This window comes from Dromiciops gliroides, chromosome 4 (genome assembly GCF_019393635.1).
Source record: "Dromiciops gliroides isolate mDroGli1 chromosome 4, mDroGli1.pri, whole genome shotgun sequence".
Classification (NCBI taxonomy): domain Eukaryota; kingdom Metazoa; phylum Chordata; class Mammalia; order Microbiotheria; family Microbiotheriidae; genus Dromiciops; species Dromiciops gliroides.
Window position 1 is genome coordinate 157,903,820 of NC_057864.1, and position 16,433 is coordinate 157,920,252.

Below are 16,433 nucleotides of genomic sequence, written 5' to 3' on the forward strand. Positions count from 1 at the left end.
CGGTACCAAGGACAGAGCTCATTACATAGTGGGTGCCTAAGGCACTGCTATAATCCCACAACATAGTGCTGGAGCAGGAAGCAACCTGGAGTCCAGGAACATGCTTGTGTTCCTTTTAGGGTTGGGAACCCCTAAGGTACAAGTATGAAAGGACTTCCAAGGCTCCCTGGCCTCCAAGCAGTTTTCATATTGGCCCCAGAATAAAAACCACTGATGCTCATTTTCATCATTAGAGAATCCAACATCTCACCTGCTTCCAGGATCCAAACCCTTGACAAAGTCAGATAGTCCCTTCCTTTATACTTAACCTCTCAGGTTGCAGGGTTTGGAATAGTGAGCAGGAAGCTATGCTCCAGGAGCCCTCCCTGAACCTTCTGTCAGCCACCAAAAACTTCCCTTAGGTGAGAGAAGCAGTCAATAAGGAGGCAACCCAGGAAGCGATCAGAGAGTATTTTACACAAGGTACAAACACATCAGGGGAAAAGAACAATAAAAGAGGTGTGGTTCAGAGAAAGGAAACCACACCAGAGGAGGAGAAAGGGTGCAGGGTCAACGCTTCTGTCAGGATGGATGTTTTATTTCAACAGACATCTTTGTTTTTGTTTAAAAAAACAAAAACAAAAAACAAAAAACAAAAACAAAAACAAAATCCAGAATTCAACCAGTCATCTCACCCTATTAGGGAGCCAAGTTCCCAACCAAGAATTCAACAGTTGTTTCTGGAAGAGTCACTCAGGAGTCTCTGCTGGCCCCAAGAGAGATGGAAGCTGCATTTTCTAAATTTTATTAAGAAAATGAAATCCAATGTGTTCATTCTCAAGGAGGTGATGGCTGGGGCCCTAGGGAAGAAGGTCCTGGACTTGGAGCTGCTGGGGCTCCCAAAGGTGTTAGCTGGGAAGGGCAAGGCCAGGCCACCCAGTACGGGGTAAAGGGGAAGATAGGATCCTTGAGGAAATCAGTTCCAGAAGCCTAAAATCCATATTTGGCTTGAGTCTGCCGACGGCTGAGCTTGTTTTCTGACCAGGTATTCTTCAGTTCCAACTCTCGCTCCTTAGCCTAAAGAGTCAGGGAGAAAAATTTTAGGAAAAGATTTAGTGTCCTAAATTTTTTTTTCCTCTTGCCCATGGGAGATAACTATCCAAAGTCCAGATGAGAAAGTCATGCCATGTTTTTGGGTAGAGGTGGTCAAATGATTACTGAGAGGCATGTAAACCTTAAAATGCTATCTAAATATGAATGGGGCAGCTAGGTGGTACAGTGGATAAAGCACTGGCCTTGGATTCAGGAGGACCTGAGTTCAAATCTGGCCTCAGACACTTGACACTTAACTAGCTGTGTGACCCTGGGCAAGTCACTTAACCCCCATTGCCCTGCAAAAAAACCCCAAAACAAAACAAAAACAAACAAAAAAATGCTATCTAAATATGAACTATGACTAATCATAACCATGTTGAGTAGCTATTTACTTTCCCTACTTGTCCCCTGGTTCAACTGCTCCCTGCTTCCTTCTAGAAATGACCACCACCACTCACCCATCCAAGAAGGATCCTCCCTGACTCTTGCTTTTCCTGGAAGCAAGAGAATTGGGGTTTTTGTTCAAGAGACAGGACTCTCATTCAGTTATGAATTATGTGACTACTGAAATTCTGTAATCGTTTATCTTCCCTAACGGTTGCAAGGATTATACCACTTAATTGGTATAGATGAAAATGCCACAAGAAAAATAAAGAGCATATCCAACATCTCTGCCTCCCCTAAAATGCCCAGCATAAAGTCTGATATACTGTAAGGAGCCTGGTGTAATGGTAATAGCTGACATTTATAAAATGCATTCAAGGTTTGCAAAGCACTTTATGTATATGTTATCTCATTTGTGATTAAGTCAAAAGAGTTGGAGGAGTTAGGAGCAAACTAAGTTCAAATCCAAAGTCTGACCATACTTTGGACAAGTCAGTTAGCCTTAATAAGTCTCAAATTTTTGTATAAAATAGAAAAGATACTTATACTACCCTCAAAGGGATGTTTTCAGAAAAAAAAAATAATCTTTTTTGGGGGAGGGAAGGTGGGGCAAGGCAATGAAGGTTAAGTGACTTGCCCAGGGTCACATAGCTAGTAAGTGTCAAGTGTCTGAGGCCGAATTTGAACTCAGGTCCCCCTGAATCTAAGGCCAGTGAGGAAGAACATATAATCTTAAAGTGATATATAAATGAGTTCCTCCCAGGAATTCAAATGTTCAAGCATTGATGTTAAGTCACATTCAAAACAAAGACACCCTAAAATCATAGAGAAATTTAAGATTATTTGCTTTATCAAATTTACCTGTGCTATTGCTTCACTCTGGTCCTTAGGTGACTAGAAGGATAATTACATAAGCATAATCCACTTTTTATGCACTAGATATGCTTCTGGAAATTTAAACAGAAACTGAATTTGGGGAAATTAAGTCTTTTAACTGTACTGGAAGAGTCAATGAGTTTAAGGAATCCTATGAGGGAACTTTTTATAAATTGGCTTGCTTGAAATAAGGCACATGTATATACAGGATCTCTTCTGGAGGTTAAAAATGAAGACAATCCCAAAGGAAGCTATCGCCACCTAGTGGCATATCTGGAGATGAGTCCAGTGATTAATACTGGCCACATTTCAGGCAACTTCCTTCTAAGAACTGGATCTCAGGCTTCTAATAGTGTGGAAAAGCTATGTGATTGGGGAGGCTGTGGTCCTTGCCCTGGCTCACCTGGTGAATCAGATATGTGATTTGGTGTTTTCGCCTCTGCTGGCCTGTTGGCTGTTCACCTTTCTTCTGTAAGGTAAAGAAAGAAATTGTTAGTCTGGGAAGGCTGACCTGGTCTAAAGGTTCCTGTATTCAGGGCTGGTAGCAAGAAAGTACAGAGAAAAAATTCAGCATAGACACTTGAGAAATAATGTGGTTGTAGCTCTTGGGAAGAAAACCAGCTGAAAACCCAGGTCTAAAACTGTTTCTTTATTTAAAAAACAAAACAAAACAAAACACAAAAATCAGACCACTAGGCAGAAAATTCAGGCTCACAAAGTACACTTGCTGGAGATGTCCAAGCTGCACTGCTATTATCTTAGATTTCTTAAAGACACACAGTGGCCTCCTCTTTCTTAAGCTGCTCCCACTGAAGGTGTCTTGAACAGAAAGTCTTCCTCACCCACTTCCTTACTTCCTATCTGCCTGGCACTTATTTCCAACCCAAAGCTTCTTCACCAGTTGACTTTTCCCCTCTGCCATCCTTCTCCAGGGTTACAGACTTGGAAGACTCTCCTGCCCCCTGGCTCACTCGACTCTCTCATTATTCAATCTACCCCTCCTTTGGGAAGTCTCTCTAGTCCATCATGAAAAAGCCAATCATTTCTCTGAATTTGCAACTGCCACAACTATAGCAGCTCTGTCCACCTCACCATCCCCCCACCTCCATGTCCTCCTATAAACCCTCCATGGGGGGTCCACCCAGAGAACTGGGAAGCTCTTCCTAGTTACTACTAAAGCTTCATGGAACAATAACAAAATTAGATTTAGCAATAAACTCACTGAAGGCAGGAACTGCTGGCTATTTCTTTTGTATATTGTAAACAATAATGGCCTTTGTATGTAAAAATGACCTAGTGGATTTTTTTGGTTTATTTTCAATAAATGATTGTGGATTTATGCTGCTCTAACTACACCCTCTTGCTCAATATGACCTGAAGCTTTCAGATGCAAGACAAATGGCTAAGACTAAGTTGACCATCTGTGCCTTCCCTCTGCTATTTATTTCCAATTGATCCTGTGTATCTAGCTTGCTTATCCACAGTTGTTTGCATGCTGTCCCCTCCATCAGATTGTGAGATCCTTGAAAGCAGGGACTGTCTTCTGCCTTTCTTTATATCCCCCGACTTAGCACAGAGCCTCAGACATGGAAGAAGCTTAATAAAGGTGCCCTTGGAACTGAATCAACACCAACTGGAAGGCCTTGATTTCATCACTGCTATACAGGACTTCCAGTATTTTTCCCTTTCCATGATAGATCATAAATGTCTAAATCTAATGCTATACATTGTAGGACACAGGGCTCACTCCCACTGATGAAAATGGCACAGACATGGCTGTACTGAGGGAAAGGTTGTGGGAAGGGGGCAAGGACAACATACACCTTGCACCAATAATGGAGAAAAGAGGCGGCTAAGGACAATAGGAAAAGGCATAAATATACAGAACTCAGGGATTTAGTTCCTGTGACCACATCTAAAGAGGGTCCTGCATTAAATTCTGATTCAACAGGGCAGAAAGAAGGATGTGAATGTGGGTTGATGGATATTTGGGGAGGAACAGAAAATCTAGAACATCTTCCTAAAGAAGTGACCTAGGTTGGGAAATGCTGCTCTCTTACCAACAACAGATTTGAACATGAGTTCAAATATTTCACATGCACTAGATTATAGTTCTTTTCACAGTTCCTTCTAGAGTACTAAAGATAAACAGTTGCCTGCTAAAAGTTCTGTGAAAACAACAAGGGAACACCTGGGAAATGGAACATTTCTGAAACTGTTTCCAACTCCCCAAAGATATTAAAGAAAGAGGAAAGAGTCTCATATGTACAAAAACAAAGTTCGTTCTGTAGTAGCTTAGAACTAGAAGCTACAGAGGTATCCATCGATTGGGAAATGGCTGACCAAATTATGGTATATGAATGTAACAGAATAGTACTGTGCCACAAGAAGTTATGAAAAGGGGGCAGCTAGATGACGCAGTAGATAGAGCACCAGCCCTGGAGTCAGGAGTACCTGAGTTCAAATCCAGCCTCAGACACTTACTGGCTGTATGACCCTGGGCAAGTCACTTAACCCCAATTGCCTCACTTAAAAAAAAAAAACTGAAAGAAAAAAAATTATCTAAAAGAAGTTAGGAAAAGGATGATTTCAGAGCAACCTGGGACAATTTAAATAAACCGATACACCACGAAGTGGGTTTTGCTTTTCCTTTTCTTACATGGGGGTTGGAGGGAGGGAGAGGAGGACCAAGTGTTTCCAAGAGCTCCTAGGGCTACCCACCAGCCTCTCTCACCCTACCTTGCTGAATGATTTCATGGTTTTCTCTTCTGTCAAGGACTTGGTCATCCACTGCTGGGCACCGCTGAGCTGGTCATCCCCTTTGATCTCCACAAAGTTAATCTCTTCCCTTCCCCGGTTCCTCTTGCCCTGAAGCCGCTTGAACTAGGAAAGAATATAAATTGGCAGAGTCACGAGTAGCCTATGAAGGAAGCTGAGACAAAGGGAGAGAGATGCAGGGTAATTTGGACCACTTGGATTCCCAGTGAGTTTTGTGAAGCGCCACTCCAATTTCACCCTAAATGTTCCCTCCACATAACATCCTATCTGTCACCCTGCCAAGCTTCTTCTCTCCTCCTTTCAATTTCATCTGAACTGCTACCTCCTTCAGAAGTCCTCCTAGACCCAATTCAAGGATGGCTGAGAGTTAGATGAAAGTATATTAAAGTCTGCACAGGGTCATTTACATATAATTTATATTTCATCTAAAAACACTTGACAGAACATTTTTAGGACTTCTCTAATGAAGGCTGTTTTCCCACAATTCTGTCTAGTTGTGTGTGGTTGGGTTTTTTTTTACTCACTTAGTCTTTTTTTTTTTGGGGGGGGGGTGAGGCAATTGGGGTTAAGTGACTTGCCCAGGGTCACATAGCTAGTAAGTGTGTAAAGTGTCTGAGGCCGGATTTGAACTCAGGTCCTCCTGAATCCAGGGCCGGTGCTCTATCCACTGCACCACCTAGCTGCCCCTCACTTAGTCTTATTAAGCCAAGTTACCAAAATACCAAAAATATACAGGAGAGAGGGAAGAGATATTGAGTTGAGTAAGGGTTGTGAGAGAAGAGCTTTGGAAAAGAGACCAGGCAAAGGATCTCAGAAAACAGTTCAAATAACTGCCATTTGTTTCCCCATCCTGGAAAAATACCAGTTCCATACATAAATAGAAGTTACGTACTTGGGGCATGGAGGGGAGTTTCAGGACATGAGAGCAGACGAATTGAACAAATTACCAAAAAACTCAGCTGAATCCAAATGTCTAGTCCAGTCACCAGTTGGACCACTAAGATAACCTCTGCCTGCTTTTGAGAAGGGAATTATTGGGATATAATGATAATCACAATAAACATAATCATGATGATGGTAACATTGGAAAGGGTGAGCATGTAAGTCAATGGAGTAGAGGAATTTGAAATATGAATAGATAAAAGGGAGAGAAGAGAATTTTAAAAGGACTTTTATGCAAAGAAGTAACTTTAGTTTCCACAATTCCAGAAATTTCACAACTATCCTCAGAGAAACCCTGTACTAAGCTAAGGATGGACTCTGTGCCTTAAGCCAAGTAACAGCTTGGCAAAGTACTTCAAGATTCATCATTAGAGGTTAGTCACTAAGGGATAATTTTTCTTAGCTATAGTAACTTGTGATGGCCCACCACAAAAGCTTATTAGTGGGGAGAGGATAAATATCAATAAAACTATGGGTCTTTTTAATGAAAGTATTAAATGCTAGACCTCTGAAGACCTCCATGCTAAATACCCCAGATATGGACCTGAAGGCTATGAGGCATACATAGGTTCTTAACTTCTTTCACATGAATTAGGGAAGGCTTACTGAAGGAAGAATCACTTCAAATGGCCTTAAAAACCACAACTTGGGAGAATATACTTCTGTGAAACAGTAAGAAACCCAAATCTCTTTTAGCATCTGCTTTTTGACCCAGGGATGGGGTCCTGGTGTCAAAATTAACAAAAGTAATATGTTAACTTACCGCTTCATCATCAATGAAAGAGGCGTCTGGGGTCATCTCCTGGGGGGGAGCTAAGGCTGGATCAGACTCAGGGTAGTAGCCACTACTGTAATAATCCTAAAGCCAGAATGAATGAAATTTAATTCAAATAGTTATTAAGTATCTAATATGTGAAAAGCACTGTGCCAAGCATTTGGATACAAAGATTAAATAAGATACCAACCTTTACCTTCACAAAGAGCTTACAATCTAATTAGGAGAGGGGGAAGAGAAAATACAAATAACTATAATGCAAGGCAGAAAGTGACACATGGGAAGGAGAGAAGTCAGCAAAGTACTATGGCAAAGTCAAAGAGAGAGAAAATAAAAAGGTGTGTACAAAGGGAGGGTCTACAAAACATTTCAAGGGAAAGAGACAAATTATAAAGGCAGTAAATACCAACATCTTGAACTCAAGTACGTGAAAACAACTTGTTTTATAACTTAAATTCACTATATTCCTTTAGATCTCTACACAAAGGGAGCAATGATTTTTAAGAATCAGGAATTAAAGACTAGATTATCTTATTATATTTTCATAATATGTCAAGCTGATAGGGACTCAAAGATTATCTACACCAGTGGTGTCAAACTCAAATAGAAAAAGGGGGTGAAGGAGATGACTAAACTGTATATATGGATCCCTGCTGGTCACAAATTGACTCAGAAAACCACATATTAACATTATTTATGTTTTATTGAATTTTGGGCTGCAGTCAGTGTTGTAAAGCCACATGTCTGAAACCTGATACAGCCTAAACCCCATCATTTTACAAGAGAGGAAACAGTTACAACAGCATGGTCAAATGTTTTATTCAATGTCACACAGTAACAGAGCAAAGACTTGAAGAGAATTTGTCTAAATCCAAATCCAGTGCTTTCTCCCACCATATATCATCCTGACATTCCTTTCAGAAATATCCATCAACACTGGCTCCTGAGAAATATAACTTCAGCAGAATGTCATCAGATAATTATCAAGCATTTTTGTAAATAGAAGGGACTTCAGAGGCTACCTAATTCAGCCCGTGCCCAGTAATTAATCACCACTACGTGACACCTGACAAGTGATCACCTAGTTTCTACTGGAAGAGTTCCAAAAAGACCAGGGAACTTACTACCTCCTGAGGCAACCCATTCCACTTACTGAGAGCTCTAAAGTTAGCAAATGTTTCTTTACATTAAGCCTAAATCTGCCTCTTTATAACTTCCATCCAATGCCTAGTTCTCTCCTCTGAATCCAAACCAAACCATTTTAATCTCTCTACCTGGCAGCCCTTCAAATACCTGAAGACAGCTATCATGTCTTCCCTGAGCCTTCCATTCCTGCATCTGTAATGGACTCAAATCTTTGTTGCCCTCCCTAGATATTTTGTAACTTTTAATATCCTTCCTAAACTGTGGCCTCCAGGAATGAACACAGTACTATACTGTGGCCTGACCAGGGTAGAGTACAGTGGGCCTATCCTCTCCCTCATCCTGCATGCTATGCCTTTTCTAATATAGCCCAAGATCACATATGATTTTCTGGTGAACATAGCACACTGTCAATTCATATTGAGTATGAATCTCATTAAAACCTCCGATCTTTTTTCATGACAAATTGTTAATTATGCCTTTGATATCTAGTATCTGTAAAGTTAATTACTGAACCCAAATATAAGACTTTGCATTTATCTCTTCAAATTCTCTCTCTCTCTTTGCAGGGCAATGAAGGTTAAGTGACTTGCCCAGGGTCAGACAGCTAGTAACTGTCAAGTGTCTGAGCTTGAATTTGAACTCAGATCCTCCTGAATCCAGGGCCGGTGCTTTATCCACTAAACCCCCTAGCTGCCCCTACTTTGCATTTATCCTTACTGAATTTCATCTTAATTCCGCCAAAATTTCTAGCCTGTAAAGATCTTTTTGGATCCTGTCATCCAGGCCATTACCTATCCCAGCCTTGTGTTATCTGAAAATCTGATAAGTGTAACATCTCCCTTTTGTATTTGCATACCTAGCATAGTACCCATCACATAGTAGATACTTACTACATGCTCATTAATTGATTAATTTATGCCTTTATCCAACTCTGACACCAATGTTAACAGCACAGGCCAAACAAAGATCCCTAGGATTTTCTACTGGAAAAGGCAACATGCCAAGCTGACATGAAATCATTAATGACTATTCTCTTGTGAGCGTAGCCACTTAATAGAATTCCAAATCTACCAAAGTACACCTTCATCTAGCATAAGCTCTCTCCATCTTTGACATAAGAATAGCACACAAGATGCTTTATGAAGTGCTTTGTTAAAAATCTAAGTAACTCGGGGCAGCTAGGTGGCGCAGTGGATAGAGCACCGACCCTGGAGTCAGGAGTACCTGAGTTCAAATCCGGCCTCAGACACTTAACACTTAGCTGTGTGACCCTGGGCAAGTCACTTAACCCCAATTGCCTCACTGAAAAAAAAAAAACCAAAAATCTAAGTAACTCTACCTATAGCATTCTCCATTTAGTAACCCTGTCAAAAACAAAAAAACAAAAAACTAAGGTTGGTCTAGCATGACCTATTTTTGATGAAGTCAGTGTCACTGTTTTTGGTAATTATTTCTTTTTCTAGATGTACTCTAATCATACCTTTAATAATTCATTCTTGAATTTTACAAGGAATTGAAGTCAAGTTCACTGGCCCAAAATCTGCAGACTTTCCCCCCCCCCTTTTTTTTTTGGGGGGGGGGCAAGGGGGATGAGGGTTAAGTGACTTGCCCAGGGTCACCCAGCTAGTAAGTGTCAAGTGTCAAACCAGATTTGAACTCAGGTCCTCTTGAATCCAGGGCTGGTGCTTTATCCACAGTGATGCCTAGCTGCCCCTCTCTTAAACTGAACACTTGCCTTTCTCTAAAGCTGCAGTAGCTTTCCTGTTCTCAAGATTTTTCCATGTCTTTCCTGGCCCCCTACTCTGCCATTTCCTCAGTTTTGTTCCTTATAAGATGAATTGCTAGACCCCAGAAGTTGAAGATCAAGAGCTGGAAGACATCCCCTGAGAACCCTGCACTCTAAAAAGCACAGTAATCCAATACTCATCCTTTTTCTTCTCTGTTGCCTTGAGACCAGAGAATGTTATAGGAGTGAGTACCTCAGACATAGAACAAACCAATATTTAGAAAACAAACCAATACTCTGGTTGTTCAAAATTGCTAAGTCAAAAAATAACTTTTAAATACACCAAGAATCTGTGATTTGGGCATGAAAATTCCTTATACCACCACAAATTAAAACCAGTTTATATTTTAGCAGATTAGCCTTGTAGGTTTGGAGAGGTTAATGACTTGCCTATGACTACTCAGTTATCAAGTGTTTTTATTGTTCAGTTGGGTCTGATTCCTTATGACTCCTTTTGTGTTTTGTTGTGTTTTGGGGGGTTTTTTTAGCAGAGATATTGGAGTAGTTTGCCATTTCCTTCTCCAGCTCATTTTACAAATGAAGAAACTGAGGCAAACTTGCCCAGGGTCACAGTAGATGTCTGAGGCTAAATTTGAAATCAGCAAGATGAACCTTCCTGACTCCAGGTCCCACACACTATCCACTGAACCAGGTAGCTACTCTATTAAGTGTTACAAATACAATTTGAATTCTGGCACAGCCTTCTGGACGCTCCCACAAGTCACACAGTTGGGTAATTCAGTGGTCCCCTTTCAAGGAATGTATACCAGACTGGTGCTATCCCACAAAGAAGAAAAGATAAAGGAACTTTTCTGGCCTGGTCAAGTCAGAGAGTCACAGCCCTCATGAGCTGCTTTCTCTCCTGTCCCTGGAGCTCCCTAACTCCTATTCCATTCCTAGCCTACATGTTTCCTGGACAAATTGTCCATATTAAACCAAGAATTGAATAGAAAATGAGGCTCAGTAATGTATGGGTGAACCTTATTCTAAGCAAATAAAAAACATGAAAATAAAGACATATGCAAGAGACAAAATTGGTAGATGATTCTTCACTTTACAAAAGTATCTACAATATAGTAAATCTCAATGGCAAGCTTCCCTAGTACATTAAAAAAATATTCCACTCATGAAAGGCTGCTTGGCATAATGGATGAAGAGCCCGCCTCTACACCAGGGATATCTGGGTTCAAGTGGCACCTCCAACACCTACTGGAAGCTCTCTATGGAAATTCCCTCAATTGTAAGTCCCCTATACAAGCAACCACACGTCTAAGTTCCTATCCATATTCTAAAGAAGACACAAAAAACTTCTACTTTATGACCATTTCCCTACATAGAGAATCTCTTTCTATTAGTATGTAAACTCCTCAAGAGCAGGGACTATCTTTACTTTTCTTTTTTGTAATTCCAACCCTTAGCATCAAGCTTGGCATAACCCTCTTTTACTTTGGACTTACATACTTTTTGCTAAAGAGACAACACTTTCACACCTATAATCTCATTTTTCTTAACATTCTTGAGGAAGAGGCAAATGGTATGACTTGTATTCATTAACCTATATACCACGCCCAAGGTTTAAAGATTAAAATTTAACTGAAATGGAAATATCTTTTCAAATCTTTGGTATATCTTGGAAAAATAATTCCTATTATTCTACTCAGAATCTATCCAGAAATCAAGCATAATTAACACAGGCCATTCCTCAATTCCAGCATACCATGGTGCCTGCTGCCTTCTTCTCCAACCCCACTTTTTAAAAAGCACTAACTTCCCACAGTAAAGGTTTTCTGAGATCCACTCTTATGTAATATCTGGAGTTCTTGCTGTTTACCCTTATTTGTCCACATCTTAGAAGTGTATCCATCTCCCTTATTTGTCTGGGAACTGTAAAAAAGCAAGGAATCAGGGCAGCTAAGTGGTGCAGTGGATACAGCACCAGCCTGGGATTCAGGAGGACCTGAGTTCAAATCTAGTCTCAGACACTTAACACTTAACTAGCTGTGTGACCTTGGGCAAGTCACTTAACCCTTATTGCGCCCCCGCCCCCCGAAAGGCAAGGAATCTTTGTCTGGCTCTAGATCTAATCCACAACTTGAATATTGAGAACTGGAAATGCTCAGTATATGGTACTTACTAGTCATGAGACTTTAAGACATGGAGCAAATGTTAGCCAATGTTACCCTAAATTTTTAAAAAATCATTATTATAGTCTGATAAATACAGTAAAACAGATCCCAGAATGGTTTAATTTAGCAAAAGTTAACAATTCATCAGAGCAGGAACAGTACAGGCCTCAAATCTCTAACATACTATATAACTGTCCCAAATCATTCCATTATACTTCTTACCTACCTGATAGTAAACACCAGTGGCATTAGCGTCACCATATGTAGGGAACTGGTTGTAGGGCTGACTGCTGTAGTCCTCCCCAGGCTTAGGCACCCAGGGAGCTCCACTTGAGCCAGCTACCATCTTGAATTCAAGGGGAGCATTAGCCGCATCGTCCTGGAAGGTAGGATCTGGCTCTGTGCCTGGGGGTGGCTCTTCAGAAGCAGCAGGGACAGGGTATGGGTATGGCTCAGCTCCAGGAGGCTCAGCCTTGTCTGGAAGGGAGAAGAAGTTCTCAGGGGCTACTTCCTCATCACTGTCATCCTCTTCTTGTGTGATCTGCTTTGTCACCTGTAGGGCAGCACTCTTGGCAGCTGCTTTGATGGCTGAGGGTGATGGGGTAGTAGTGGTGGCACCCACAACAGGGACAGAGGAGGAAGTAGAAGAAGCAGATTTGGTCTTGGGGGCTGGTTTGGAGAGCTTGGTGTCAGCAGAGCCATCGGTAGGTTTTCGGGAGAAAGCGTAGGGCAGGAGCAATCGGTTAGTCTCTTTTGTGGTCAGGTTTTTGGGTTGGGGAAGCAAAGCTGATAAACCTGTCCCTTCACCAGATCCCTAGTGAGCCAGGAGAGAAATAGGACACATGAGATTGTATTTTCAATTCATAATCACTATTATCATAATAAGAAGTCCAACATTACAAAATCAAGCAACCCTCATTTTTTGTTGCCCCAATATTATGTTCCAAGTCTGGCCTCTTCTTCCAACTGTCAAATTTTCCTACAAGATTTTAACACATCCTATAAACAGGATTGATTTCCCTCTCTGCTCACCTCGACCATATCCCTGTTCCCTTTTTTCTGATCCAGCTCCATAGTCCCCTCCCACTAGAAGACTTTCTAGACTAATATTCCTGTACCTGAATTATATGCCCCTCAATCCTTTATCCAGCCAAGACTGGATGAGATGACTGAGGAGAAAAAACTGTCTTGTTTGTGCATTTTTTTCTCTTTCCTTCCCATTAACTTGGAAACACCCTCTTTCCCTAAAGAATTTCCTTAGGCAAAGGGCTAAATATAACAATAACAATATAACAATATAACAAATATAACAATATAACAATAGTGTTGATAGTCAAAATAAAATTTTTTCAAACTCAGCTATGTGTTCAGAAGCTTATAAACAGCTTGGTTATATTAAGCAAGCAAGCAATTAACTTGCCAGTTTGCAACTACGTCATTCTAGCCAGTCTTCCATTACTGATGGGAATCTCCTGGAATCTACTTCCTGAGTGTTCTGCCTGGCCCAAGACCTAGAGGTCCTGATGTCAGAAAGGGAATTAGAATAAGGTCACTGCCTTCTTCCCTCTCTTCCACCTCCTCAGAGACAAAAGAAAAGCCCAACCAAGTGGTGATTGACTCTTCCAGGTCAAGCGTTAACAGAAGGAAGAAGCGAATAATCAGCTGTTCAACAGAAAAGTAGTTTTCAATGCTTACTATTTATGCTCATGGTGGTAAAAGTTGGTCATTTCCCACATGGGCAGATGGTGTTTTCAACACCAGCCCCAATCCTCATTATCACAATTCATTTCTATAAGGTTTTACAGCACTTTTGTCACAACACCCTGAGGGAGACATTGCATGTCCTATTATTTCCATTTTATAGATGAAGAACTTGTCCAAGATACCAGGGCTAATCAAGCTAGGACTAGACCTGAAATCCACTGACTCCTAATCCAGGATTCTTTAAGGATCCAGTACAAGGAAAAGTGGTAAAGTCATTCCCACATCATCCATGAGTTTATGCTAGGACCACTCATAGAAATTCCTCCTCAAAAATGATGTTCAGATTAATTTCTAACCCATGTTACCAAGAGTAATCGCTCCAGAACCCCCAACCACTAGTATTCAACATAATCTGCCAAGCCATTTATTAAGTACCTATTATTTCAAGGTACTATGCTAAATGTTGGAAATAAGATAAAATTTAAATAGTCCCCAGGGGCAGCTAGATGGCGCAGTGGATAGAGCACCGGCCCTGGAGTCAGGAGGACCTGAGTTCAAATCCGGTCTCAGACACTTAACACTTACTAGCTGTGTGACCCTAGGCAAGTCACTTAACCCCAGTTGCCTCACTAAAAATTTAAAAATTAAAAAAAAAAAATTAAAATAGTCCCTGACCCCACATAAGTTATACCCTGCAGGTAGAGAGGAGTTTACAACATTTATACAGCTAAATAAATATAAGATAATTTGAAGAGGGAAAGAGTATTTCATCAAGGAGTTACCAACCCAAGTCGAACCTTAAAGGAAACTAAGGATTCAAAAAGGTGGAGATGAGAAAATACACTCCAGAAATGTGACACAGCCCATGGAAAGGCACATAGGTGAGAAATGGAATGCAGATTTCAGGAAATAGCAAGTTGTCTGGCTGAAACACAGAATATACAAAGGAGAAATGTAAAGTGAGTTTGGAAAAGTAGGCTGGAATTCTTTGGGGTAACAAAAAATTGCCAACCAAGTGGTTACCCATACATTGGGAAATCCTGAAAAAACTATGGCATATGAATATTATGGTTGGATTATGAATGCAATACCTGAATAATATTGCACTATAAAAAATGAGGAATTCAGAAATATTGGAAGTTTTCTGTAAACTGACAGAAAGCAAAGTAAATCAAAAGAAAATTATGAATAATGACCACTATAAAAATGAAAGAGTAGACTAAAAGACAACAGAATCTGGATTAAATGCAACTCAGTCAAGAGGTTACTGCCAACCTCCTCACTCTGGACTGATGCCTACTGAGACTTTGGCAGCTATGGCTGTCCTGTTTTCCTCAACAATTTGGAAGAGAGGATTGAGCATAGAAAGTAAGACTATTGGTTCTCCAGACTTCAAGGATTTATTACTTTAGTCCATACTCATAATAGTCCTTTAGCCATTTTTATCAACAGTAGTTGTTATCATTAGAGGTCACTTTATCATGTATCAGGCAGCAGCCAGTGGCCCTCAATAGTCCTTCTATAAATAGTCCTTCTACCAGCTACCCAAAGGAACATTCCTGCAGGGAATTTCACTTATTTCTGAAGCTAGTATGCTGTGGCATGCCAAACTGTACTTAGGGTTTGGGAATTCTTGGGATCAGACATCACTAGAGGCTGCAGTTCATATTTTCCCTGTGATTATCGTTTGCCAATAAATATCCTAAATCAACCAATAAAATAAAATGTCCAAAAGGCAGTTGATGATGTGGGACTGGAGCCCAGGAGAAATTCTGGAACTGGATATAAAAAATAGGACGGAGTCTAAACAGAGATGATAATTTAGCCCATGGGAAATGATGAGGTCAACGAGTGAGAGTTAAAGAGAGAAAAGAAGTTCGAGGATAGAGCCTCTGGATACACCCAACACAGTTAGGGGTCTAATATTGCATTCAGTGCTCTATGTTGATATTCCCCCACCTTTGCAAAGGAAAACGATGCATTCTCTTCTCTTCTTTGGGGCAAATTGGTATTAAATTCTGATTTTTGTGGTGATGATTATTTTGAGCTTTCACTGTTGTTGTCTCTGTGTATGTTGTTTACCTGATTCTGTTTATCTTACTTTGTGTCTTCCCACACTTCTTTATTTTCTTCATATTGTTTCTTACAATGCAACATCTGTAAGTGGATTAATCTAAGCCTGATTTTATCACATTCACATACCAAAATTTTTTGAGCTATTCCTTGATGAATGGACATCTGTTTTGTTTCCAGTTCTCTGCTATTACAAAAAGTGCTAATATGAATATATTAGTTTGAGATCTTTCTATCTTTGACCTTGGTATATATGCCTAGCATAATTACAATTTGTTTTCCAGAAAGGTTCGACCAGTTCAGAGCTTTATCAGCAGTGTATTTATGTGTCTGTCCTTCCACAATCCCTCCAACATACTTCCACCTTTTTTTCATCTTTGCAAATTTGCTGGATAAGAGTAGCTTTGATTTATATTTCTCTTATTTTTACTGATTTGAAACAATCTTTCCTATGATTGACAGTTTTAAATTATTTTTGTTTATATTCTTTGAATACCTCTCCATTGGGACACACACACATGTATACACTTCACACACACACACACACACATCTTAGATCCTTATATATTTCTTGAATATAAGACTTTTATCAAAGATATTTGATAGTGAAGGGTTTTAAAAGCCAAACTAAGGAATCAGTATTTCATCTTAAAGACAATAAATATGAAAACGCTAATGATTCTTGAAAAGGAGGCATGACCTTTGCTAGAGATTTGTTTTTTTAGCAATTATTTATAGAAGGTGAATTTTCTTCCAAACAAGAAAAAGA

The 16,433-nt window shown here is 40.2% G+C and overlaps 1 protein-coding gene across 1 annotated transcript in view; it reads right to left on the minus strand.

Moving 5' to 3' along the window:
- Nucleotides 1-556: 556 nt before the first annotated feature.
- Nucleotides 557-16,433, minus strand: part of PRCC (proline rich mitotic checkpoint control factor) — a 35,668-nt gene continuing 19,791 nt past the window's right edge. The window contains exons 3-7 of the mRNA XM_043999797.1: nucleotides 12,114-12,701; nucleotides 6,818-6,913; nucleotides 5,074-5,217; nucleotides 2,738-2,803; nucleotides 557-1,056 (exon numbers count right to left, since the gene is read on the minus strand). Of these exons, the coding sequence (XP_043855732.1) occupies nucleotides 970-1,056; nucleotides 2,738-2,803; nucleotides 5,074-5,217; nucleotides 6,818-6,913; nucleotides 12,114-12,701 (981 nt within the window). The 3' untranslated portion in view covers nucleotides 557-969. The remainder of the gene's footprint in view (nucleotides 1,057-2,737; nucleotides 2,804-5,073; nucleotides 5,218-6,817; nucleotides 6,914-12,113; nucleotides 12,702-16,433) is intronic.